Raw genomic sequence first — 26,397 nt, 5'->3', positions numbered from 1 at the left:
GGAGACTGCAGCACACGCGTGTACATGTAACTCTAGCACAATAACATTATGAGGCTGATTTCTTTCAGCAGAGAATAATAATAAAAATGTAATGAAGTCAGCAGGATGCCAGTATTAATCCCAAGAAGAAATGAGAGGTGATGAGATAGGGATAGTTCATAACAAAACAAAAGTGGTGGAAGGGGAACATACCCAGAATGAATCAATGTGTTAAAATACCCTGAGTTCAGCCTCTAGTGGAGTCTGACTTCACAGCACACTGGCTCCACGCAGCTCCTCTCTATCTCCTGATTGTATTGGACGCTTCCGAGGATTACGCCTAAAGGTGGAAAGCAAATCCTTCACAGTTATGACATTTTACTTTGCAGTGGAGGGCGCTGACCATTCAAAAGTATTTTCAGAGCATCAAGAAGGAAGATGTTTGCTCTTGGAACCTTGCTGAGCTCTAGAAGTAGCTCAGCGCCTTGCAAGTACTTGCTGGTTTTCACGTTCAGAGTAGTCTTGGCTTTATGTAAAAGTGAATGGTAAAGCCAAAAGTTGTTCTCTACAGTGATTTGACTATGACTAAAAACAATATAGCTCTACCATCAAAAGAAAATTGCTGCTGAAAATGCAGAAACCAACATTATAAATGAAGGTTTCCCCCTGTTTGTTCAAGACAGTAGCTGGGTTGAGTTTTAGCCAGTTCGGTTCAAGCCTTAAAACTGCCCAGCCAAACCAAAAGTAATTGTGAAATAAGAACTCTTCCTTCCACCGCAGCAGATAACCTGATTTAGTCATTAGTCGGTCCTTAACGTGGCCCTGCTGTTTCTGCTAGTGAAAGCATCGGTGAAACCCTGACAATGGTCCTGGCAGCTCCTGAGCCCCCATCAGTTAGTGCCGATGAGAGCCCACCTTCTGAGCAGTCAGTTTGGTCCCTGCGTGCTGGAAACGCGCGCTTGTGCTGAACTCCGTTTCCAGTGAGTAACTAGGAGAAAGGTATTTTAAAAGGTATTTTCTTGCTATAGCACAGGTCGTTAGTCCAGTATTATATTGCCAAAGCAGGTTAATACTGATTACATCAGAGGAAGGTTGAAGTATTCTCATAACAGACAATGACGGAATAAACCTAATCATAGTCAAAATGACTTTGTAAACTTCCTATGCACTAATGGCTGCCTCATGTCTTGAATTGTGAGGTTTTTGCCTTGCAACAGAATGTAGCGAGCTAATATAACATGTTTATTTTTTTCTGCCTGTAAATTTCTTGTAAACATGATGACTAACAGAAAGTTTAGATGTGTACCATGTGTGATAGATTTATATCCCCTTTATACCAAGTGCCAGGCTCTGGATTCAATCGATATTCTTCTGTTAGAAGTAGCGCATGCAGAACTGGCACTGAGGGTGATCATGGAGGTGCGGCGTGGTTCTGTGCGCAATTATTTCACTGCTTCTTCCCAGTATAGAAATGTGACCCGCAGTTTGGCGTTTGCCAGTGTGCCCCAGTGCTGCTGGAAAAGGTGGATACGGCAGCGGCTATTCTGCTTATCAAAGAGCGATGGATTTTCTTTGTTGTTGTGAAAGTAGAGGCATACAACTGTAGGTATGTTGCCACAGATGAGGCGGGAACAATTTCATTTCCTGACCATCTATCAGGTTTCTAAATAGACATGGCTTTTTTTTTTTTTTCTTGGGGCTTAGCCTCCAATTTCAGCCAAAACCCATCGTTCTGTCTGTCGTTCTAATTGGAAGCACTTCTAATTGTATTCTGTAGCGGTCCCGGTCCCTGCTGCTAAATGGCAGATACTTTCACATTTTCCAGAGCTGAAAAGGGGATAGACGGTGCAAAGTATTGCCCCCGAGGAAAGGCCTCTGTGAAGGCACTTGATGGATTTCCTCATCAGAACCTGAGATTTGAGATCCAGTTGAATGGCAGAGCTCAACTGTGTTTGCTACCAGCACTAAGACATCCAGCCAAGTGCCCTGGTTTGTTCCATGTCCTGGCGGGGCAGGGAGGCTGTGCCGCTGCGTGTCCTGGTGTGTGTCCCACAGCTGTACGTATCCAGTGCTGCCTCTTCGCTGGGGAGGATGTGGCACGCAGTGCTGTCACCGGCCCTGCTGCTGTGCCAGGGCCTGCCTTCCCCTGTGCGGTTTGCAGTGTCATTTTTTTTAAGGATAACCGATTTAATGAATCCCAATAGCATTGCAGAATCTATATGTGATTGTTTTTACACTCTGTACTTACTGCGTTTGTTATTTTATATGATGCGTGCTACAGTAAAGACACGGAGATGCAATAGCTCATTGCACCGCAATGCACTGTGTGCCACGATGTGCAAACTGGTCCTGCTGGAGTAAGATGGGAAGGCAGCAACACTGTGATCTGTAAGTCAGGAGAGGCCTCGGACTTGAAGAGTTCATTCAAGCTATTTTTACTGTCATTACGCTTGCGTTTAACAAATTCTCAGTTAGCAGAATGAAGCAGTCAGCTCTGCAGAGACATGGTGATACTGTAGGAGACCAGTGCAGGCTTCATCTCCCCGTCTCAGGGACGCTGTGAGAATTCCCTGCAAACACGGAGTGCTTACCCTGGCCATGAATCCGACCCTTTTATGAATAATCTAGGGAAAGGGGTCAGTTTTGTGTTAATTGCATCTTGCAAGGGTATAAAAAAGGTCCTCGCTTTTCCCTTAGAAGGTCTGTAATACAATAACTTTCACTGTTGGCAGGGGGGCTGCAGGAACTGAATTATGACTGGAAATTAGATATGCATAGCCTGGCCAAACGATCATTAAGGGAGATACGGTAATCAGCTGCCAGTGTTTAAGGGCTGTAAACACCAAGAGAAAGATGGTTTATTTGGGTGGTCTACAGAGTTGTGAGTAGGAGAAAAGGTATAAAACCAAGCAAATGAAAATGGAGGTATCGAGGAAAAAAAATCTTAATGTTGAGTGCTTTCTGCCTAGGAGACTTAATGCTCAAGTCATGTAAAACAGAATTGAACATAACAGAAGAGATTATATTTTAAGCTGAAAGTGAACTTGAATGCTTTAATATATCTCTTTCACCTCTTATTTCCCTAGCCTTGTGTTTCATTAGCATTTTTCATACTCTTTTCTTAACATGTGGTTTTTATTTGGCTTCTGAAGATGAAGTGCTTGAAGAGATGTGTTATTGTAGAGGTAGCACAAACACTACTCCAATTATGATTTTGCCTTTGTTGCCATGGAGAAGTTTAAATCTATTTTAGGCGAAGGACTGATTATAACTGGAACTAAGGGCAGGAGGTAACTGTAGCTTGACAAGGTGAAAAACCATCACCGCTGATACCTGAAGTCAGCCTGGCACAGTAGGAGTTTCACAGCTCCCAAACTGCCAATACCTCAATGCGGTTCCCTGCAGCTCTCACCTTGTGTTTTTTGGGTTTGGTACCTCTCCTCTGGTGCCTGCTCTTCCCACGTGCTGTCCTTAAGCTCTTTTGGACATGTATTTCTGGTTAGTCCCTTCTACTTCCAATGTTGTCAAAGATTATCTTAGTTCAGCGTTCCCCATGGCCTTCACTCCCCAGTCACTTACTATCCTTGTGTTTGCTTTTTTCTGCACTTCAAATGAGGCATGTCCCCATTAAGACAGAGGTCAGGAAATCTGGAGACTGTAGCTAATGAATCGATGTCCTCATTTGCATAATTGATGGTTATACATTTCCTCAGTGACATGGTTTGCAGTGATACTTAAAGCTATTTTTGTTTTTGACTTCTCTGCCCTGCTGTTCCTTGCTGTCTACACTGAAGGTATGGTACACGTCAGTGAAAAAAAATAATCCCAAAGCCCAAATTTTACAAGTTCAAATTGAATGCTTTAATCCTTTAATGCAATTCTGATCACTGGCATATTTACAGTGGCTCAGCTCTAAATCTTTCATGGGTATTAGAGCAGGGGGAGTCAGTGTTTATAATGTGTGTGTGCTTGGGGCTGGAGTAGAGGGGAAAGAAAATATAGGAGAGAGAAGAGAAATAGATCAAAATTGAGAGTGGAAATCAGTTCTTTTATATATTCCCTGGGGGTTTATATGTAATACACATCTCTTTCCCTTCATTTCTTTATGTTCTGGAGTCTAAGCCCCGAGCAGAGGTGGTGTCCGTGGCCTGTGTGCAGCACCCTGTGCAATGGGTCCGTCTTGCTGGAATCGCTCTGACAAATGAGCCCAGCTCCCTGTGATATGAAATTTTCATGACTCTTTTCTAGAGCTCTCTCTAGTGGCCTCCCTTCCCTGTGAGGGCGGCTCCCAGCTTCCCACCTGGGCACAGAGGGAACAAAAGGTGCTGGACCCAGGGCCTTCTCATGAGCTTTGGAAGCTGCGCTCTTCCCATATGCCCAGTATTTTCCTGGGCTGGTTTGGGGGGTTTTCTTTGGCCAAACCTGATCAGATGCCATGGCCAGCTCTCAGTGAGAGTAATGAAAGGTCAGGATAACCTTGATGAACGCAATGTAATGGATTGTGCAAGACATGTAACCTGTGCTGTGAGAAGACGAGTGTTATTGAGAACAGAAAGGTGAGGGATGCTGCTGTTTGGGGAGCAGCGAGTGTGTCCCCTTTGCTGGGGAGGCAGGGCACCGTGGGACGGCAGCCAGACCCCCTCAGCACCCGGGGGGGTCCGACTGGGGTCTGCTCGCTGCACTACTGATCCAGAGAAATCCTCCTGCCAGCCCTCAGCATTTGACTGTGCCTTACCTCCTTTCCCTCAGGACAGGTACTTTCAGGCACCAGAAGGGAACTGAAATGGTTTCTCAGCATCAGGTTTGTAACAAGGCTCCCGTGAAGGTCCTGTAGAGGCTGCAGGTGCGGTCTGTGGAGTGTCTGACGAGATGGGCCCTCACCAGGCTGCTTATTGCAGTACGAGAAGAAATTCCTGGGTCCTGAAGAATATTTTAGTTTTATATGAGACCGGTCCTTTGGTTCCTTTTACTGGTTACTCTTTAGCAAGTTTAATTATTAAATTCATTAAAATCTTTGCTTACACTTCAAATGTTTACATTTCAAACATAGTTCCTCCCATTTTTCAACAAGAATATATTGTAAACTATATAATATCCAATGGTGGTGACCCAGAACGCTGCGGTCGGAAGTTGGCTAAAAATTCATGACTGTCTTTTTTAATAGCTTGGAAAAATCTCGAAAGCCGGGACTTGGTTTGTTAGTGCCCCCGAGAAAAGCACTTGGCTCAAGCCTAGCGGCCCTGTGGCTTCTTCCTGCAGTTCCTTTCCCCAGTCCCTTGCTTCGCTCAGACATATTATTTTGATTTAACCGTAAAGCATGAAAACCTTTGCAAAAGGGAAGGAGGCGGGTCACGTCCAGCCAGGTGTGTGCCGCGGCGAGGTCTGTTCCAGTGCATAAACTGTGAGCAGCGAGCCAGGACGAACCCGGCCCGTCGGCCCCTGGAAGCCCCTCTGCTCGCTGTCCCGCGGAGCGGAGCTGCGGGACCCCCCCGGCGCCGGGCACCGGCCCCTCCGCGGTGCTCCACCGCCCTCTGCTGCCCGGCCGCCGCCGCCGCCTCTGCCGCGGGGCTCCGCCGGGTCCCGCCGGCTCCGCTCCGCGGGGAGCCCCGCTCCGCCGTGTCCCTCGGGGTCCCGCCTCTGCCGGCGGCCGACCGGCGGGGATCGAACCGGCAGCCCTGAGAGAACACCACCCGTCCCCGACTCCCGGGCAGGTATTTACGCACCGCGGGCTGTTTCAGAAGGAAGAGCTCTGTAAGACCACCTGATCCCCAATAAGAATTCAATTAAAATTTTAATAAAACCCTTGCAGAGAGCTGGGTCAGGAAGAGGCCCCTTGAAAAAGAGCCGAGCGCAGCAAGTTTGTGCTGCGAGCTGCGTGGTGATGCGCTGTTCAGCGTCTGTGGCTTTCCTCCCTTCATCTCCAGCCAAGCCACTGTCTCCAACTGTCTCAGACGATTGCTGAGTCTCCTAAAGGCCCAGTACATAAGAGGCTCTGAGGAGAGTTCATGCAGCATTTCTCTCACCACTGGTTTCTCCCCCAATGTTGTCTCCATCTCTCTCAAAATCCAAAGGCATCTTAATGTCTTTCTGTCAGCAACAGCAGTAAGTGCTTTAACACAAGTATCTCCTGGCTGGGGACTTTCCTGCCATCCTGGCTGTCCACATTCAGCTTTTCTATCATATGTTTGCGTCTTCTCAAAAAGCAAATGAGTGCTTTGCCTGTTTTGATTTTATCTGCTTTACGAAACTGCAGGGTTGGGTGGTGGCTGTAAGGTACTTTGTTTCCAGGCACAGGTTATTTAAATTCAGAGTTTAAAAGTTGAAAGAGTCAGAACTGGTTAATATTCATCCATGTGTACCTACAGACAGAGACCTCTTACTCCTTTTCCAGTAAAAATACCAGCCCTGGGTATGCCGAAAGGCATCACCACCACGTGGGGTGGCTGCTTCCATCGCCAGGACACACAGACCTTTGTTTGCCTGTTAGTCAAGGCATAATCTGGAAAAAGCACACGCTGTGGAGGAGTAGGTGATTAATGCCTGTGAAATCCTGGCCCGGGGAAGAGCCAGCCCTGCCAGACGTGATAATGTTGTCCTCCGACAAATGGTCTAGCTTGGCCTTCCTCAGATAACGATGTAGTTTTGTGCGTTAGTTTCAGATATTGATCCCACCAGGGAAGGGTTCCCTGTCGTACAGGCATCCATCCCACCTCCGCGCTGCTCAGCTGTCGGAGCCGAAGGGGTTTGGCTATACTTCTCCTTTCACTGGCACTTCTGCATAAGCTAACAATTACAAATATGCATTTCCATTTATCTCGCACCTTTCAGCTGGAAGTCTCAGTACTTTACCCATATGAATTAAGCATTGCGACACAACACTGAGATATCAGGCAGTACATAGGGATCACCCAGTCGGCGCATTGCCGTAACACAGCTGTTTCTTGTAACGTGGCAGATACTTAGCAGAATTCAAGAATATCTAAACAGAAAGTTTGGACCAGCTGTTTTCAAACTTATTTGAGTTGTCAATCCATAAAGCAGTCTGCTAGACGTGTGGGCCCCAATACAGGGGACTCGGGTACAGTGATGACAGGCTTGCTTTTCTGAGGTGCACGCACTCCATCACCTTTGGCAATGCGTCTAGCAGAAGTCCTCAGCCTCTTATCCCAGCCCACACAACTCACTGCCCTTGCAGTGGCCCTGATATAACTGTATTTTGAGCCAGGCTGTCTGCTGGATCAACTGGATCTGGGTTTTTGTACAATGTCAAGCCTTTATTTTTTTTCTTAAAACCACTTCAAACGATACCAGCAGCTCCAGGTTCTTGAGACCTGGCTTCCCCAGGCTCTCTGGCCATCCGGAGGATGGGCAGCAACTGCAGCCCAGCTGCTTTCCTGCAGGTCAAGGCCGAGGTTGAGCCAGCAGAGCTTTCCTGGGAGCTGTTCTGTGGCAGAACTCACTCACCTCATGTTCACGTAAAGCCACGCAGTGAAGGTGCTCAGGTACTGCTGTCATCTTCTAACTTGGGTAATCTTATGTAAACTGTTAAAGGCATATGTGTTCATGCTTCATCCCAAAAACCTGCGGGGACAGCAGCACAGTAGAGGCACGTTAGCTCAGTTCTTAAGCACGCTCTTCTTAAACAAGCACATCCTCAGAAATGCCTGGAGTGCTGACTTGCTGCCTGACACTGCTCATGTGTGATCGGTCATGTCAGGTCTACTGTAAAACACTATAAAAATGAAACTTCTTCCACGAGCAACTGAATTCTGGTAATTTCCAAGTCGTGTAATTTGTTTCTGAAGTCGAGGTCCTGTTTCCATGCTACAACGCCCTTCCACATCAGTTATGCAGGACTGGGCGCTAAGATGGGCAGCATGTCATCTAGGTTGAGAGGCAGATACATCTAAAAGTGATTCATCCTGAGAGATGAGTCACTCTGTAAGCGTGCCCGTTCCTCTCCACTGATAGTGAAGAAAAGCTGGGTAAATAGCTCAGACAGAGACATCTACACTGCAGCTTTACAAAACACCTGAAAGGAATCTGACTTACGACTTTAACTTCCTGAGAGAGGATGCTGAGCTCATGGGCCATTTGAATGAGCAGAAACTCATTCTTAAAACTAACCTTTTACATTTTAATACGGTATTTACCACTTGTGCAGCAATCCCAAATCTAGATTGTTGGCTAAGCAGTATCTCAGGATGCCTAAATCCCACAGTTGGTGTTTTCTGTCTTTATCCGTATGTAACAGAACCACCGCCCAGCTAAGGAGCCTGCCGGGAGGAATTTGGAAAAGGGTGCTCGCAGGCCAAGCTTAAAATGTGTTGGCAGCACTGTGCATGTGGGCAGTTCACATAGCCCACAGTTTAATTTCAGCTGTAATCGCTTACTGCTATCAGATTCTCATTATGCACTGGTGTTTGCATGCGTATGGAGCAGAGGCCGTACCACTTAATTATATCTACAGCAGTGGAAAAGTCCCATCACGTCTATAACTACCAGCCTAATTTGAAACCCTCTTTGCTCAAGAGCAGGTAATCCCACCCTTGCCCCTCCTGCTTTTAGGAGTGCATGAAACTATCGACTTGTTCTAGAGAATTTCAACATGCAGCATAAAGGCTAGAGAGCCGAATCTGCCCTGAAAATGAAAAATGATAGCGTGATGCAAATTGAATTGTACCACTGCATCTTTTAATTTCTGGGAGACTGAACTGGAGATGAAGGTGAAGATTGTACGTGGTGCAGACTAGCAAAGAGCTGGCGAGATGCCTGACTCGCTGGAGGCTTCGTGCATTTGAGAAATCACTGTTCAAAACACCTGAGCAATAAATACATGGTGCCTTTAATATCTTGCCTGCTCAGGTGGCTACCTGCTCCCTGTCCCCCCCAAAATTCAGGCTGGCTTATTCTCAAGACTCAATCTACACATAAATGTTTCTCAAAGAGGAGTAGTAATTTGTCAGTTTTCCTTGCATTCAGGTAGGACTGTATGCATTGAACAAAGCACCCCAGTCATTTATAAGCCAAAAACTACTGAATTCTTTCTCTGGCTTTAAGTAACTCAGCCTGTCCTCATGCCTCAGCATGTAGTTACAGGATACTTCTGCTGTGAGGAAACGCTGGTTTCAGAGGCCCCTGCTGTCTCTTGCCCCAAACTGCAGTCCCTCCCTGCCCCTGTGAAATAATTTGAGTTTAAACTATCCATACGAAAAGAAATCATTTCAGTGATGCGGCTTGCAAACTGAGCACCAAGCTTGGGCTGAGAGCACAGAATGGAGGATTTTCTGCCCTGGGAAACACAACTACAGTAGCTACTGTCCTGATTAGCCATCCTCTCAAGTGTTATATATGTGTAGGCACTGCCTGCACAGGCATCAGCAATGGTTAAATTTGTACCTTGGAGGCTCACGCTAGAAGAAATATCGGGAACACGGTGACCGTAAAGGAGCTTGGAATGGGAGCTGTGCCTTGCAAGGTGTAATTCCAGGAGATAGCACGTCACAGAGGCGGTTCATTGTTAACGTCATCTTCTAATTCTCTTTTTTTCTTTTAGTGTGGAAACAGTGAATGATGGGCAGTTTCATAGCGTGGAACTTGTGATGCTGAATCAAACTCTGAACCTGGTGGTGGACAAGGGGACTCCCAAGAGTCTAGGAAAACTCCAGAAACAGTCTTCTGTCAGCTTCAACACCCCTCTCTACATTGGAGGTATAGTGAGTTGCTCTGGACTTTGAGATTTTAACAAGTCTTCTCAGAAGCAAATCATCTTCCATCCTATGGAGAGGACTCTCCAGGTGGCAGTAAACCAGCATCTGCCTTTTCCCTCTGCCAGAGGTTGCTTCCCTGGACAGAGACCTGGAAACCACACCTCTGCTGCTCTGCTTCGTACTCCATAGTCCACTAGCACCCCAGCGCACAGCCAGCACAAGCTCGCACGCCAGACCAGGGAAGTTAACCTCAGCACAGCACAGGTGGTTTCTATGTTACGCAGTCATGGCAAACACTTTGTCATTTCTAAAGCTTTCAGAACTGGCTGGCACCAAGGTGTCATGGTTGAAGAACACAATGGAACTATCACAAACAGTTGCTGCAAAAAAGGCAAATCAATAGTCAGTAGGTTTAAATATACCATAAATGAGCTATATCTCTGCTGGAAATTTTATAGAGGTCTAAAAATTGGGAGGGGAAAAGAAGATTAAACATCCAAACCATATTAGCACACAAGCTGACTAAGAACTTCTTGGCTAATAGTTTTCTCATTGGAAACTGAAGCCAGAGCTTCAGTATTAGAAAGATGTAAGAGCTGACCAAACTTCATTTAAGAAGTTTTTTCCCATTCAGTACTGGATTTTGGGGGAAAGAGGCGCCAAGTGGGGTGGGGAGCAGATGCCCAGAAAAATGAGTATCCCACTGATTAGGTGTCTGGGTATGAGAGACAGAACGAAGGCTGTGCTCTGCCTGATTGATTTGGTTTTGCCAGAACTCCCCCAGCTCTATTCTTGACTGAATGTTGAAATCTCTCCCTTTCGGTGACACGGAGTTCTTTTTAGTCAGCCTTTCTAAATATGAAAGTCAGCAGAACAATAATAAATGCCAAAAGTCTTTGGGCTTTTTCTAACCAGATCATTGAAGCCAATAGTAGAACCTCTTACCAATTTTACTTGTTGCTGGTCAAGCATTTTATAAATAATTCCCTTTAATAACACTTTTCTAAAAGAACCCTGAATATTGCCCTTGTAAATCAGAAAACCGGCTTATCTTGCTTTATACAGAGCTGAACTTTTATAATTGGCTCCTACTAAGAATGTCACAGGCTATTAAAGAGCATTATGCATCAAAGACAATCTGCTGGTGAGGCCGTCACAATTTCTCCCTCTAGCACAGCGTAAAAGATACCAGCCCCACAGCAATTTATACACAGGGAACTTGGGAAGTAACCACATGGAAAAGTTTTGTTAATGGATGACCATTGTGGATCAATACCAATTCTCAAAAGGTACCTACAAAAATGCATTCCCAGGACAAATCTGAGACCTGAAATGAAGGACTGTTGGATACCAGACGCCATGGGCTCAGTGGAGATTTTTTTTATTGCCCATCAAAATTCTTCTTGCTTCTTTCTAAACCCTCACTGTGCTGCATCTGCCACCTCTCTGTATGTAGCATTCCCATGGATGCCAGCTGCCCTTCCACTTCAGGCTGTTTAGTTAGAGTAATTGATTAAATTACCCCAGAGCAATTGTTCCTAATCTACACTAAGCTTTAAGACAGACCTGAGCCTTCACGTGCCCAGAAATTTGTCCGTCTCTCCAACTGCATACATCACCTGGTCTAGCAACTTTCCTCCTAACGCATGGTTAAACAAAGGTGCTGGTTTTGTTTTAAGGCCATCTTTAACAGTGGAGTTACTTAATGATAGCAAATTTAGAGGCCTTACGCAGTTGAAAATGGAAGCACTTGCCTATGCTAATGCAGCAACACAGCCTGAGCGGATGTCAGTGGGGAGGGTGTAACACAACATCCAACAGAATCTGATGGCCATCCGAGCGTGTGAACTCTTCCAAGCGCTTGAACAAGACGGAGGGTACTCACCACAAAGACTCGACGTGGTCTCCTGAAGTGCCGCTCCCTGCACTAGTTTCGATGGGGTGCACTCTTACCACTCCCCGTCTTAACGCTGTGATCTAGTAATGCCTACCTACCTGGCTGTATCCCAGAGGTGGTGGCTACCTGCCGGCAAGTAAAGATATTCTTAAGCCTTTCAGAAGGATAATTGCTATTAAACTATAGACAGAAGGACCATTATCTAAGGACAAAACCACATGGCCATTGGCCAAAAAAACTGGCCTTTTTTTTTTTGTCACATACTTCTTATGTAAGCTTGGACAAGTGATTTTATTTTTGTTTCTTTCCGTTTCCAGAATGAGGACAATGAGACTGTGCTACCTTACAAAGGTCCTATGCAAATTAATTCTTTAAAGATTATATGGAGCCCTGACAAAAGAAACGTTAGCAATTATAATTTATGTATTATCATTGTAACTGTGAGTAAACCTTCCCTTTTTGTTTTTATCTGAAGGGATCCCGACCTCTACTGGATTATCTTCACTGCGCCAGGGTGCAGATAAGACACCAAATGGTTTTCATGGATGTATTCACGATGTCCGCATCAATAACGAGCTGCAGGATTTCAAGGATTTACCACAGCAATCACTAGGAGTCCTTCCTGGCTGCAAATCCTGTAACATCTGCAAGCACGGTATTTGCCGGTCCCTAGAGAAAACAAGTGTGATTTGTGAATGTCACCCGGGCTGGACGGGCCCCCTGTGTGACCAGGAAATTGGAGACCCGTGTCTTAACCACAAGTAAGCTCGAGCAAACACAGTTGGGAGGGTGGAAGCTTTACAGCTAATGCATATTTCACGTTTCATCTTGTAAAACCGCATCTGACTATTTTTGGAGGTGCTGGGTTCCCACATGGAATTATTGACAGTTGTGAGTCAGCATCCGTGGCAGCGCTCAATTTCCACTTCTTGTTCTGATGTTGCTCACTCTCCATGTGAGCGATTTGTCCTGGAGGAGCTAAGGTGTTAACACTGTGGGTTGTACTTTCGGCTGTGACTCTGCATGTTGAAATATGCAAACTCCTGTTAATGGGTTACCTCCAAGGTGGTGAGTGCCTGCGCTTACCCAGAGCAGAGCTACCTGTTGAGTGGGAGGTACACATTTTAGGGGTATGCTCACAGCAGCACTGCACCCACTATTCAGACTAACCTCCCGAAGACCGTTAACGCACTCCAGCGTGAACAGTTTTAAATTTCCCAAATAGCTGACTTAAATACTGCACTCCGAAACACCCCTTTAAAGTGCGAGTTTAAAGGATAGCATGGCGTTGCATGCGAAGGGAGCATGAGTGTAAAGCATTCACAGTTCAAAGGCTCAATAACCACATCTCCATCAGAAACCTTGGATGAATAGCTTACTTATGGCAAGTACACAAGGAAGCAGACCAGCAGTCTGCATAGTTCAGTGCTGTTTCATAAGCAGATGGAAGTACTTTTGTTTTAGAAGCTACTTTGGTTGCGCTATCTGTGGAAGGGGCTTTCCACAAGCACACACTTTTGACAGGTAAATTGGCAGAGTGAAAAATCACTCTCTTAAGGGCAGAAATTTTATTTGGCAGAGGCACCATTTTAAACTTGCTTCTGGGTCTAATTCTGCAACGTACTGAACCCTGGAAGGTGTTGAGAAGCACCTGACAGTTTACAGACCAAAGCTATGTAGACCCAAGTGAAGAAACACTCAAAGGCCCGAACGTTTCCTTGAATTTCCAACGTCAACATGAAACTGTTATGGTTGGACAGAGAAAAATAAGGGAGCTCCAGATGTTTACGTGATGAGGGATTGTTTCTGTCATAATCTAAGGAGGGTGATGCAATCATGAACGTAGCCTCCTTGCTAAGGAAAGTAGCTGTGCGTATTTTTAATGCTCGCATACTGTCCCATCTTTCATTAAATCACTTCAGCCCTTTGGAATTGTCTGCTTAACGCCAAGCCCTTTGGGTCCAGGGGAGTACAGTGCCCTGCTGGCAGGTGTCTGCTCCAACACTCACAGATTAATCTGAGTGAAAAAATGCAACCGTAAAAAACAAGGTAGTTGATGATAACAAGAGTTACTATTCAAGCACATCTTTGGTTAGCGGGGCAGAAAATACTGGTTTATATAAACTGTGACTCCCTTTATTCCAGTATTTTGCATGTCTTGACCTGAATGAAAAGCTTTTTAGTTCAAAGTTATTTAGTTATTTGCACTTCTTAGTTCAAAGCTTAAAAATTAAATGTACAAGGATTCAACATAAACTTTAAGGTTCCAGAAAGAAAATAAATAAAAATAAGAGAAAGACATGGGTTTATGTCAGATAGGACCTGATATAGCAAAGGTTTATAAGCCCTGAGCAGTTTGTCCTTGGCTGGACAGTGTTGCTTTCTTCCCTGCCCTCAGACCATTCCAAGTCTGTCCCTGTCCCAGAAGTGGGGATGGTGTCAGAGAACCTGCTAAGGATCAACACCCCTCCCTGCGGTATCCCTCAGAAATCCCAAAGCTCACTGCAAACCACAGGAGCCAGGGAACCCTTCAACTACAGCTGCCGGGGGATAAGTCTGTGCATAGCTTTTCCACAAGCACCTTCATTTATCACGCTGTTTTTCATCACCTGGTATTTGTAGAGTAATTCTGCTAAGGAAGCCTGGGCATGCAGCTTGATTGTTGGCATTTAGTTTTACATGCCGATGCTGTAAATGTGAGCTGCCTTGTGTGGATGCCAAGCATTGGTCTGTGCTCACAGAGCAGCCTAATGTTTTTCAAAGAGATCACTTAAGATCACAAATTCTAAATGTATTCTCTGAACATTATCCAGTATTCACTGAAAACTCACAGTTTCTTCAGAGTGTTTTGACACTGAACTGCTGTTTTTGGATTAGTAGCCTGGAATTAAATGGGCAGAAATGGCAAAACCAAACATCCCTGGGAAAAGGAACTTTCATGTCTAACACAGGCCAGCTCTAAATGCTTCTCTTTCTCCAGGTGTCTGCATGGTAAGTGCATGGTGGCCAATGTTGCTTACACCTGTAAGTGCATGGAGGGCTACACAGGCATGTACTGTGACAAGAAGAACAATTCCTCAAATCCCTGCAGGATTTTGAAATGCAACCACGGGCAGTGTAAAATTTCCGAGCATGGTGAACCCTACTGCGAATGCGATCCTAACTATAGTGGAGAACATTGTGACAGAGGTACGCTTGGCTGCAGGGCCCAGGACGCTGCTCTGCTGCATTTCTGGTTTGCACCCTTGTTTTTACCTCTCTTCCATATGACTCATATTTGGGGGTAAATGGTAAATAGTGGAAGATAAAGCTAAGTCAGCCTCTGCAGACCAGTAGAGGGAGGAGAAAAGAACCATGCAGCAGCTAGCTAGCTACTCTCCAAATATATGGAAAGCGGGACATCTGTAGCGAAGGGTTTTATTCTGTGTCTCCTGCATCCTCAAGGTTTGCTGCTCCCAGGATTCTGGTGGGATGTTTAAAGGAGAGGTTGTTGTGAGGTTTACCCTCAGCAAACAGCGATCAGTTAATTGCAGTGCTGGGAAAGCAGGTCTTGCCCTGCACGGGGCAAGGGCTTTTGTAGATGACTTGGGCAGGAACTGTAAGGCAGGAGGCACCTCTCATCTGAAGTGGCCGTAAAGATTTCCAGCTTGCTCCCTCTGATGCAGCTGGGCGAGTTTCCTGGGGAATCCCACGGGTCACGCTGGACTTTGCTGCTAGGGCTGGGGCCCAACTCTCCTGCCCTGACCTGGAAAGACTCACTGGAAACTCAGTGAGTTCTATCTTCATCCCTTCTGCCTTTTTTTGTTCCTGCACAGAAGGAAGGAGCTGGCTTGTATTATTTTTATTTAGGTTGTGCCTTTCCTGTGAATGAACCCCAGACTTTCCAAATTGTACACATACACAGGCTGCTGTAAAGTGGCTACAGAACTGCACAGGCATTTTCAGGTATCCCAGATTGCTCATGTCGTGCAGAGCACGCTGACCTTTGATCCTGAGAAGCAGACACAGTAAAACTAACTCATATTTTGCAGGAGCGTTGCAGGATTCAACACTCAGCATTCATTAAAGCACTTCCAGAACTGCTGATCAAAGCCAGCAGGCCTGCTCGGCCTCTGCCTTGTGCCGGATATTACACATTTGTGAAACACAAGCTCTGTTTTGATGGCAGGTACAAAGCAGTAAAAGATTAAGGTCCTGCTCATGCCATCTGTTTGCTTTGAATATCATTACATGTACAGGGCTGTTTGGGGAGTATCTGGCAAAATAGTTACCACTTTTTTTTTTTTTTTCTTTACATCTCTGTTGTCTTACCAGAGAATCTCTGCCAAGGAGAGATAATACGAGAAGTAGTCCGTAAGCAGCAGGGCTACACGTCGTGTGCCACTGCCTCCAAAGTACCCCGCCTGGAATGCCGCGGCAGCTGCGGCAATGGGCAGTGCTGCGTTCCTCTCCGGAGCAAAAGGCGGAAATACTTCTTCCAGTGCGTGGATGGCTCCACCTTCACGGAAGAACTGGAGAGACATGTGGAATGCGGCTGCTCAAAATGCTTATAAGCCATTCTCCAGTCTCTTGCCACTTTAATCGACTCAGAAGCGCTATCAAAACGGGACCTATTTACTTGCAGAGTGAAGAAGAAGAAAAAAATTATTAAGTATATTGTAAAATAAACAAAAAATAGAACTTATTTTTATTATGGAAAGTGACTATTTTCATCTTTTATTATATAAAGTATCACACCACTTTGGGTATATGTATCATATAGTGAGTTATTTTTACCATGAAACTTTTTTAACAGTTGTAAGAAAAAAAAATTAAAAAGTTAAAAGTTAAAAAAAATATATATAAAGAAAACATAGCCTAACAGGAGAAATGTGGGGGGTGACTTTATGTGTGTGCACAATGAACAAATGTAAAGGTGTTCCAAGGACCTGCCACGGAACTGATTCGGGCTGAAGAAGCCTCCGAGGCTCTGGGCGGGTCTCCTGAGAGAGCGGATCCCCACGACCGACAGCCATCCCGCCTGCTCGGGCACCTGAGAAAGCCTCCCCCTTGGCCCCTTGCTCTGCCTAACACTGCCGTCGCCGTTTTGTTCTGTACAGTGGCTCCGCTTGCTGTTCTTGAACTGGTTCCCTATAGCACGTAGGCACTGCCGCAGCTTGAGGCTAACTGCATTATTTGACTATTGTAATACTATAATACATTTTTTGCTGTGTATGTTGTGTTTATCTGTGTTCACATTATATTCTTCAGCAACTGTACGTATAGAGCACAGGCAGCTTTATCCAAAAGAAGGGGACGAAGGGAAAGGAAGTGGGGAAATTTATGTTGCTTTGGGAAGTTTGGGGGCAAAATGTGAAATAAGTGCTAAGTAATGCCTAATAAATGACATAGTACTTTTGTGTAAACTCCTCAGCTATGTTATTTCCCACGTTTGTGCCTTCTTGCTCCCAGCCTTGAGACCTTTTTTGTATATGAAATATGAGGAATGCACTGCTACATAGTTTGTCACGCCTGGACACTTTAACTTGCAAAGGTTGTAAAGAGCATGAAAATATTGCAGGTGCCAGAACGTACCTGCAATGTAGTGGCTTTTACTCCCGCTGTCACTTCAGCTGTGGACGTAAGCTGGGCTGTAGCTGCTGTTCATCCACGTTCTGGTACTGAGCAGTTGGCTCATTTTTCTACAGCTTTTTAAATGAGCAGAAGTTGCACTATATCCATGTGAAGGTGTTCAGCCGACATTTGTCCACCTTAGCAGCACTCTCTTCTCTGCACAAGGAGAGACGTCACGGCTCCAGCCCGTCCTGTTCTCGCATTTGCTGCAGATTGACCAATTCAGCCAAAGCTTTTCCATCCGCGCTGCTTCATATCCTGCGCTTATGTCTCCCCAAGGACTGCCATTAACTTCAGCTGTGTTCGTTGCAAATGCTGAATAGAAATGGAAATCAACGCAGGGATAAATTCTTACCATGAATGTGAGGAAAAAATTGATTCTGGGAGTGAGTTTGATTTTTGGAGGTTTTTTGGCAGGGCTACCTTTCAGGGTCAGTAAGTACATGCAAAGAGTACCATGGATACCTTGAAGTTTCTCTTACTGTAAGTTTCAAACATCCCCATCCAATGACTGTTCCATTACCAGTGTAATGTCTTTCTTTCCCTAATATGGCAAGTATTATGGTCCTTTCTTTGATTTTTCTTTCTCGGAGAGGTATAGTCAGAGATGACTCCTAGCAGCCATAAGCTCCTTTTTGGGACGCTCACTGGTCTCAGCAAAAAGATTTCAGATCAGGGCTTTCAGCAAAGGATGAGTAGGAGAGTTGAATCAAGTAAACAGGGCTTTTGTTTGACCGGGGCTTTGGAAGGATGCACAGAATGCAACCCTGCCATGACAAGTATAAATGTTTATTTCCCATTACAGAAAAGTGACCATCTAGCCATTGTGCAACCAGAAAGCTCTAACGTGCTTAGTGTTCTTCTGCTACGCCAATCTCTCCTGAACTGCAGCAGTTCATTCATATTTCTTTGTTACCACCAGAGCAACTTGAGCAGAAGGGACATAACCAATATAATAGCCATCTCACAAAATAAATACCAGTATGTGGAGCTGGCAATCAGCGACACATAAAACAATCACTAGTTAATGTGCCAAACTCTGATTGAAACAGTACAGCTCAAGAGCCAGGGAAAAACTAACCCCGGTTGCAAGTACTTTGGGCTGCTTTTTGTTTTGAATATAAAGCCAGAAGCTCATAGCAGCTGGCGTTTGTGGTGTACAACAAAGATCACCCAAACTCACAATCTACAGGTTTTAAAAATTCGTGCAAGTAACTGCAGACACTTGTGCATATATGTGCCTGGCACACCACTACCATTAATGTTTCATTCCTGCTTAAACCACTTTAATTTCTAAAGCAAGCAGCTGCTATGGCGTTGGGCAGAAGAAATCGAGACTGAGCAGTGGCTTACAAGCCCTCCGTGTGCTCTGCTACACAATTTGTAGGCACTGAACTGCCACGGCCTGCAGAAACGCGGCCCCTCTTGAACAGCACCCAAAACTGTGTCCAGTTTGTCCCTTGAGCAGCAACACGTATGAGAAAGATGGTGACATTTACTCGTGGCCTCGCAGCTGCTGGAGGGTGCTTTACAAGGAATGACCTTGGCTGGCAAGGCACAAGCCATCAACATCTCGTTAACGCATCACGCTGGGACTGATTTAAGCAAAGTGACCAGCAACAACGCAGCAAGGCTGGCCCTGCTCCCGGCCCTTTTCTGCCATGGCACTTCAATGTCAAGCGTTGGGATTAAAAAAAAAAAAAAAAAGATCTATTTTGTAACCAAATGATGCAATTTTTGTATGCTTTTAGGCAGCACTTGCCATTGGATAGTGATGCTTTATGTCAATGATTCTCTGACTTGCTATAGAATTATTTTATGTTAAGATGACAATAAAAAGCATTCAGATGTGCCAAAAATGTGAGGTTAACTGAGGTGTAATTAGCTCTGAAAGTTCCTCTGTAACCTGCCTAATGTTACACTAGATTTCAAGAACTGCGGGTACAATGCAGTAGTTTTTACCTCTATAAAGTTTTAATATAAAGTGAAGAAAGATGCTTACCCTTAAAAAAATGGCAATGCAGACTGGTGTGAACTGATGTATTTTATTAATAGATTTTTCATTGTGATGTAAGTTTAAATAAATTGTTGGGTTATGGAAGATTGTAACATACCTTGCGTTGTGATGCAGGTCATTTCTGTGTGTTTGCGGTGAGTCTGACCTTTCAGAGTGTGTGAGGTAGCTCACGGAAAACGATGGGAGGGCTACACACATTCTTCTTGGACAAATCTAGTCAGAGAATGGCTGTAGTTAACTCAAATGCAGTATTAACAGTGGTTACATATGTTGATGGCTTCACAACCTAATCTTTTAGGAGTCTTACATGCACAGATGAATTTAGCCACATAGTTTTTGAGCCTGGGCATTTTCTTCAATTAAATACTTTATTTGCTGCTTTTTAACTATTTGAGAAAGGCCTGTAGCAAAAATACACTCATTAACTAATGACAAAATAAACAAAAAAATATTGGGAATTGGCATCAGAGGAGGTGTGATGGAGGAAATAGAAGTCACGCAGCCAACAGCGGCTGACAGGGATCTTGTGATGCCCTGACACAGGTATATTCCAAATTTGCTGCTGCACCTCTGTAGCTGATTCTTACCAGTGACCCAGATGTAACAGACCTCTTCTGTTCATCGCATTCTGGCCTTAGCATAGAATAAAACAAAGCTCCCACCTAGTTCTCCGCCTTCGCTCACCCATGCCCCTGTGTAATGCTCACATATTGCTAATCATGCTCCAAACTACGGCCCTTGGAGTTGCCTTTGCCATTCCATACAAAACTACTGACAGCACTCAGCCAATAAAAACACTTAACGCTAATGAGCATCATTAAGCCTGAACTATGAAGGTTAATTACATAATTGTAGCAGATGGTAGCATTTTCACCTAAAGCAAACCCAGCTGAGCCCACTAAAAAGCTAGCAGGAGCTGTTCAAGAATGCCTAGGTACGGGCTGAAGTCACTGGTTTGCACAACAGTTATTTGTATTGCTCGTGGCTTTGCAGTGCACGGGTTCCTCGGCTGGCGCTCAAGCAGCCACAGCCTAAGGATAAAACGCTGTTGTTGTTTGTGCTTCAGCTTGCAGCGCTTCAGGTATTGCTTTTTAGCCATTGGTCTGAGGTAAACAATGCCAAGCACCTGTCTAGCCCGCGTTCCTTTACCTTTGTTTTTTCTAGTGGGCAGTGACTAGTTAGATGGTGGTGTTGTTTGCAGGGTGTTTGGCTGTGGGTTTTGCGTTGCTGTCTGGAGGTCCAGTCGCTTCTGGTCTCTGTGACCTCTTTTACGAGTTACCTCCCAATTCCTGCTTCAGCTTACCCGAGACAGCCTCGCGGCTCAGTGGGCTAGGCAGCCACAATTGCCTTCGTTATGCCAAGCCCAGGGCGCTCCTGAGTAATTCCTTTGGCCTAAGGCCCAGCCAGATGTCCGACTGGATCACCGGGTGGCGAGTCCCACGGGTGAGCCGGGCCAGCATGTTTCCCAGGACAGGCTCCCCCGCCCCGGCTCCGGCGCGGCGCTGCGCGGGGCCCGCCAGCAGGTGGCGCCGCAGGGCGCGGCACGGCCCGGCCGCTCGGCGGGGTGCGATGGGCGGAATAGAATAATTTCCGTTGGAAGGGACCTGGAAGGATCAGCCAGTCCAACGGCCAGAGCAATTCTGGGATGACCAAACGCTAAAGCACGTTGTAAGGGCATTGTCCAAACGCCTCTTAAACAGGCTTGGGGCACCGACCGCCTCTCGGGGAAGCCTCTTTCAGTGTCTGACACCCTCTCGGTAAAGAAACGCTTCCTAACGTCCAGTCTAAACCTCCCCTGGCGCAGCTTTGAGCCATTCCCACGCATCCTATCACGGGATACGCGGGAGAAGAGCTCAGCACCTCCCTCTCCACAAAGCTGTAGAGAGCAATGAGGCTGTCCCTCAGCCACCTCCCCTTCAAACAGACAAACCCAAAGGCCTCAGCCACTCCTCGTAGGAGCATGTGCATGTGTGATATATGGATTTTCTGGGGAGTTTTAAGTAATAATTTCTCAGGTTTTATTGATCCTGTGCCATCAACTTCCTAGCATTATTCACATTGTTCCTGTGAGGAAAGGAGCCCCTGCTGTCCCCATGAGCTGCAGTTTGGCACGTGGTCACTGCGGCCAGGAACCTGCAGTTTGCCCCAGCACTCTGCAGGAACCACCAGCAGGAGGGTGACCCTGCCAAGCCCCACGTGTGACACCTGAGGGTGTCCAACACATCTTCGGCACCATCCCTCTGCAGCAGGATGATGGCTCCATGTGCTGGCACACGGCACAGCTGGTGCCTATGTTCTGCTGCAGCCTCAGGACAGTGTCATGATGGCAGCGTCACGAGGCTGCTGTTGATGTTGCCACCGTTACTTCAGTGCTGGCACCTTAAGGAATAGTACCTGATTCTGCAATACCCTAATTCTGCTGCCGTTTGCTCACAGTCGCTGAAGAGTTTATCACCCAGCCGAGCTGGTAGGTGCACACCCCTGTGGCTGTTCCTCCGAGCACCTTCAGCCCTCAGAGAGCTGGGCAGGCAGCAAGAAACTCCCTGGGCATGTCACAGAGCACACATGGGGTACAAGCAGTACTTGCTAGTCTGAGGAAGCTTAAACTTACACCATGACACTCAGGGGCAACCCCATAGTCTCACAAGCAGGAGGAACAGAAGTTGCTGCAACACTTGTACCTTGTTCCTACATGATCTCTTGCCCTTCTTCTTTCCCAGGCCTTTTGGGATGCTCAAGATAGTCTGGGGATGACACTGCCTTCTCCTACTGTCTCTGATTCTTGTCCCTATGGCACAAGGATCACTCCTTTTCCGTAAAAATAATCTGTCACAACTACTGTGTCTTACCTGGGGAGGAAGAGTACACATCCTAACTCAGAGAAGTGTGGAGGGGAGTGAAGAGGGTTAAACGAGTCCCACAGGATCAATGGCTTTTGTGCTCAGAGGATAGCTCAAAACTCTCGGGGAATCAGTCCATTACATTTTCAGTGGTCCAGTCTGCCAGCTAATCTTCCACCCGCAGCATTTAACCAGGCCATGCCATGTCTCACCTGCCCAGGTCAGGGGACTCTGGACCCTGCGCCACTCCAGGCTTCTGGCTGTGTGCTGCCATCCCGTGCTCCCACACTGGCACCTTTATCCTGCCCCACCACCTTGTCTATGGCGCTGAGACCCAGATCCTGCACTAGCGCAGCGGATGAATTTCTGCAAAGACAGAAAAAGCCAGAAATTAGGTACAGGATTTCACCACCCTGGCAAAATGGCAAGAGGCTTTGGTCCAAGGCAGGGCTATTCCTTACCCTCAGCCTTGGAAACTGTTTCGTCCAGAATTTAAAAATATGGCCGAAGGACCAGCACAAGGCAGACAATAAACATGAAATTTTTCACTTGAGGAAAGTGAAATTTTGTGAAGTGACAAGAAACTGAAGCCACGGTCCTCCACTGAGAAGGGCTGTTATTGACAGACAAATGACTGTGCCCTGCTTTAGACACTTTGCATGCAGAGCAAGGTTACAGGAACCAAATACCACAAAGTAAAGTAATTTACGTGGGGACTTTGCAGCATGCGAGATACTATCGTGCTTTCACCTAGCATGTGATAAGAGCACATACAACAGGCAGTTGCTACAGAGGAGCTTAAACTTCCTTAATTATATGCCAGCATTTTCTAAACTGACCTAGTTTCTTCTGGGTAAAGCACTCATTGAATTGTTGGGGTGGCAGGGTATTTTTTAAATATAATTTAATATTTTTTTTACTATGTAGAGGTAAATACCAAAACATGGTTTAATGCACTAAGATCCAGATAGATCAAGTTGGTTATACCAATAAATAAATGAGATTCTAACATAGCAATAAAACAATTTTTGTCTCACCCTGTCATGCTTTAACCCCAGCTGGCAACTAGGACCACGCAGCCCCTTGCTCACTTCTCCCCTTTCCCCTCCAAGAAGGGTGGGGAGAAGAGGGAGAAAAGGAGGAGAAAGGGAAAAAAATCCCTCACGGGTTGAGACAAAGACAGTTTAATAGAACAGTAATGGAAAATAACAATAGCAATGGTAAAAGAATACACAAAATGAAGTAATACAATGCAAGTGGCTCTCACCAGCCCGTCAATTGGTTGCCCAGCCTGCCCCAAGCAGTGATCCTGCCCCCTGGTCCAACCCCCATTTATATACTGAGCATGACATCTATGGTATGGAATATTCCCTTGGCCAGCTTGTCCTGCCTGTGCTCCCTCTCAGCTTCGATGGGAAGCTGAAAAAGTCCTTGACTAATATAAACATTACCTGGCAACAACTAGAATAATATGTGTTACCAACGTTCCTGTCATACCAAATCTGAAACATGGCAGCCACTGGAGAGAAAACGAACTCTATCCCAGCCGAAACCAGGACCCACCCCCAAAACATCTTTGTAAGTAACACAGTTTGAAAAAAAAAATCAGAACTCCTTGCATTGCAGCATATCATTCCTATAGAGTCCTCTCACGTCATTTCATCCCACATGGACACTGTAGAGTACTTTAGGACAGTCATTAACAACTATCGCTTGGAATTGGTGTATATATACATATATGCACACTTATATTGCCAATCATACATTCACCTTCAGATTTATTTATTCCTCCTTATGGGCTATTCAAAGCGGTATGGTGGCTGACATACAAATAGCTGCAATCTAAAAGTGCTCATAACCTATAAATCAACTTGATCTGCAAATTAAGGAATGTTCTGAGCCTCTCAAAAGCCTGTGTTAAACTTCTAGTTTGAGCTAAACCTCTACTCTGAGACAGACTAAAGACAGCTAGGAGTGTGGCTTGGTTTTTTATATGTTCTGTCTTAGCTGATGATGTCCAGCTAAAGCATTTCACCTTCTTGTGAAGCAGAATCAAACTTTCAGATGTGCAAATCTTGTTTTTCATTGAACCGCCCTCAGTTCATTAATTATCACAGAGCCCTTTATTTATTCCCATTTTTACATGGGGAAATTAATTAAGAAGTCTTGCTAGACAAATAGCTTAAAGTGGGCATCCAGTGTATTCAAATTCAGAACTTGCTCCTAAGATACCCATGCATAAAATATCTATTTTTGTCCCTGACTGAAGTCAGGGGCTAGGAAAGCAGCCACTGAATCTGCATTGCTGGAAAGGGAGAATTATAATTTCCTCCATAAAAGGCTGGGTCAGGAAGTTTTCTGCCTGTTTCAAAGGGCAGGAATTGGACAGCTGTCAGGCTGTACACAAGGTTTTTCTTGTTTTTCTGGGTTGCATGTATATGTTTATTACTGGGACTTCCCAGAAATGATATTTTATTTCCTCTAGTGTTAGAAGTTGTGTAAGAAACACAGTCAGAGTGCAGGCGCTGGGAAAGAGGCCTCAGGTTTAAGGTACTGAAAAATCTCCCTGCAGATCTGTTTTCCCCAACCGCACCAGAGATGCCTGCATGACACCGGATAGCTCATTTTACACAAAACATTCCACACTGCATAGTCTGGGGACGGGCAGGAAATTAAAGACTCTATCTTACAATCACAGTATATACTTATGAACGGGCACAAGTTAACTTCCAGGTAGCAGTGAAATTCTTGTATTCCCTAATATGTATGTAAATGCTTGTGTTTAACATTTCAATAGTAAACTACATTGCAGTGAAAAACCGCAAAGCCACACTGAAATTTCCTCTCTTTAAGAATAACACAAGGGAATTTCCACAATTGCATGCAGCTTACAGGAAGAGAGAAGATCTGCAGCCTTGTTAATATACTCTTAACTCCTTTAATGGACAAGAAGAAAATATTAAGAAGGCTTCAGAGTATGTTTTCCAAATACAGACATTTCAGAAAGGAAATGTGGTAAGTGGGCGACAGCACCCACATGAGACTTCCGGCTTTTTTAATGTAAGATGCTGGATGAAAATGAAGAAGAAATCCTTTAATGACAGGTTTTAGAATAAGACCCAACAAAATACCAGCGCTCAAAGCAGATGCAGAACCCCAAAATTAGACATCTGTGCTCCCTCATCGTGCACAAAGCTGGCCAGCATGGGGAGCAAAGCTCTGCTGGACCTGCTGAGCAGGGACAGAGCACCCGCCCACATCTGAAATCTTTCCTTGTAGTTGGGCTGTAAGCAAACACTGTTCTCTTATGGGATCCAACATCCAAAATCCTTTCCTGCAGGAAGGCAGTGACCAGGACTCAGCAAAGGGCACTTGGTACGGGGTAAGAGGATTTTTGGTATGTGTTTGGGGTGGTGGGGGAATGAAGAGATGGTGGTTCCTGTTTCTACACAATAGATTAGTGAGTAAACCACTTGCCCAGGAAGCTGGGGATTTAGTCTTTCCTCGGTTTGTGAAGGGTGTCTTCAACAGAGACTTTTGTCAAAGCAAACCTCCAGACACAACAGGAAACTTCAGCTTCCAAAACAGAGCTGATGCCCAAATCCTCCTTCTGGACCATAGCTTTTAGATTTATCCTCGATCACCGTAATTCATCTAGAATTACATGGCACTTTATCACAAAGAAGGGGCGGTAAAAAAAGGCTGTCTGCTCCACGAGGAGCTCTTACTGGAAAACTCGAGTTACGAGCAGCAGGTCAGAGACCTTTCAATGTCCTGCCACCACCAGCGGGCTTTCCTCCAGCTGCCCACAGTAAGGGGACTCTCCAAAACCCTCCTAACAGGGAATTAAATGTCAGCCCGTCCTTGTACTGCGTGAGGAAAAACTTCCTGAGGACTGAAGTTACCCATGTAGTTACCGGAGTCCAGGCACAGGCAAATAAAATGAACAATTTCCTAAACTGCTTTTGGTGTGTAATTGTGTGAGCGCTTTCATTCACAGTCAGAGGAATTGAAAAACAAACCTCATCTCCCATCTTTACTGCCAAAGAGCATTCATGTGGTACTTCCACCTCAGGAGCCGTGCAGAGGAAGAACACTGGGGCGGCGGCAGCTCAGTCTGACATCCCGGTTCCGCGGGAGCCGCACGGCAGCGCAGGCCCCTCCTGCCCTGTCCCCGCTTTGGGGGGCGGGGGCGTCCCGCTTCCATACGACCAAGGCGGCTGGGCCACGGCCTGCCCGGCGGCGCGGGACCGGCGGGCAGCCATGGCTGCCTGAGGGCTGAGGCACCGCCACCGCCCCTCAGCCGAGGCCCCGCCCCCCGCGGCCCCGCCCGGCGCTGGC

At 45.8% G+C, this 26,397-nt stretch overlaps 1 protein-coding gene and 1 long non-coding RNA gene across 6 annotated transcripts in view; one reads left to right on the top strand and one right to left on the bottom strand.

The window, feature by feature from the left end:
- SLIT3 (slit guidance ligand 3) overlaps positions 1-16,139 on the top strand; it is a 519,652-nt gene extending 503,513 nt beyond the window's left edge. For 2 of the 3 annotated variants that reach the window (XM_054216868.1, XM_054216870.1), the window contains 4 exons: positions 9,536-9,690; positions 12,062-12,347; positions 14,567-14,775; positions 15,901-16,139. In XM_054216868.1, coding sequence (XP_054072843.1) covers positions 9,536-9,690; positions 12,062-12,347; positions 14,567-14,775; positions 15,901-16,139 — 889 coding nt within the window. The remainder of the gene's footprint in view (positions 1-9,535; positions 9,691-12,061; positions 12,348-14,566; positions 14,776-15,900) is intronic. The other variant, XM_054216869.1, reaches the window with a different exon arrangement.
- On the bottom strand, positions 69-26,329 carry LOC128915921 (uncharacterized). 3 transcript variants are annotated; one of them, XR_008468808.1, is made up of 11 exons: positions 26,079-26,329; positions 22,269-22,422; positions 19,314-19,429; positions 17,161-17,514; positions 15,898-16,203; positions 12,072-12,255; positions 11,575-11,712; positions 9,379-10,069; positions 7,444-7,560; positions 4,715-4,899; positions 69-319 (listed from the first exon to the last, which is right to left on the bottom strand). It is a non-coding gene; the product is annotated as an uncharacterized LOC128915921 (long non-coding RNA). The 3 variants fall into 3 exon arrangements; XR_008468807.1 differs by lacking the exon at positions 69-319 and having other exon boundaries at positions 4,078-4,899; XR_008468809.1 differs by lacking the exon at positions 69-319 and having other exon boundaries at positions 4,078-4,899; positions 15,898-16,196.
- Positions 26,330-26,397: the final 68 nt, after the last annotated feature.

The sequence above is a fragment of the Rissa tridactyla genome, chromosome 11 (assembly GCF_028500815.1).
Source record: "Rissa tridactyla isolate bRisTri1 chromosome 11, bRisTri1.patW.cur.20221130, whole genome shotgun sequence".
NCBI classification, from domain to species: domain Eukaryota; kingdom Metazoa; phylum Chordata; class Aves; order Charadriiformes; family Laridae; genus Rissa; species Rissa tridactyla.
This window is presented reverse-complemented; position numbering and strand designations above follow the sequence as displayed.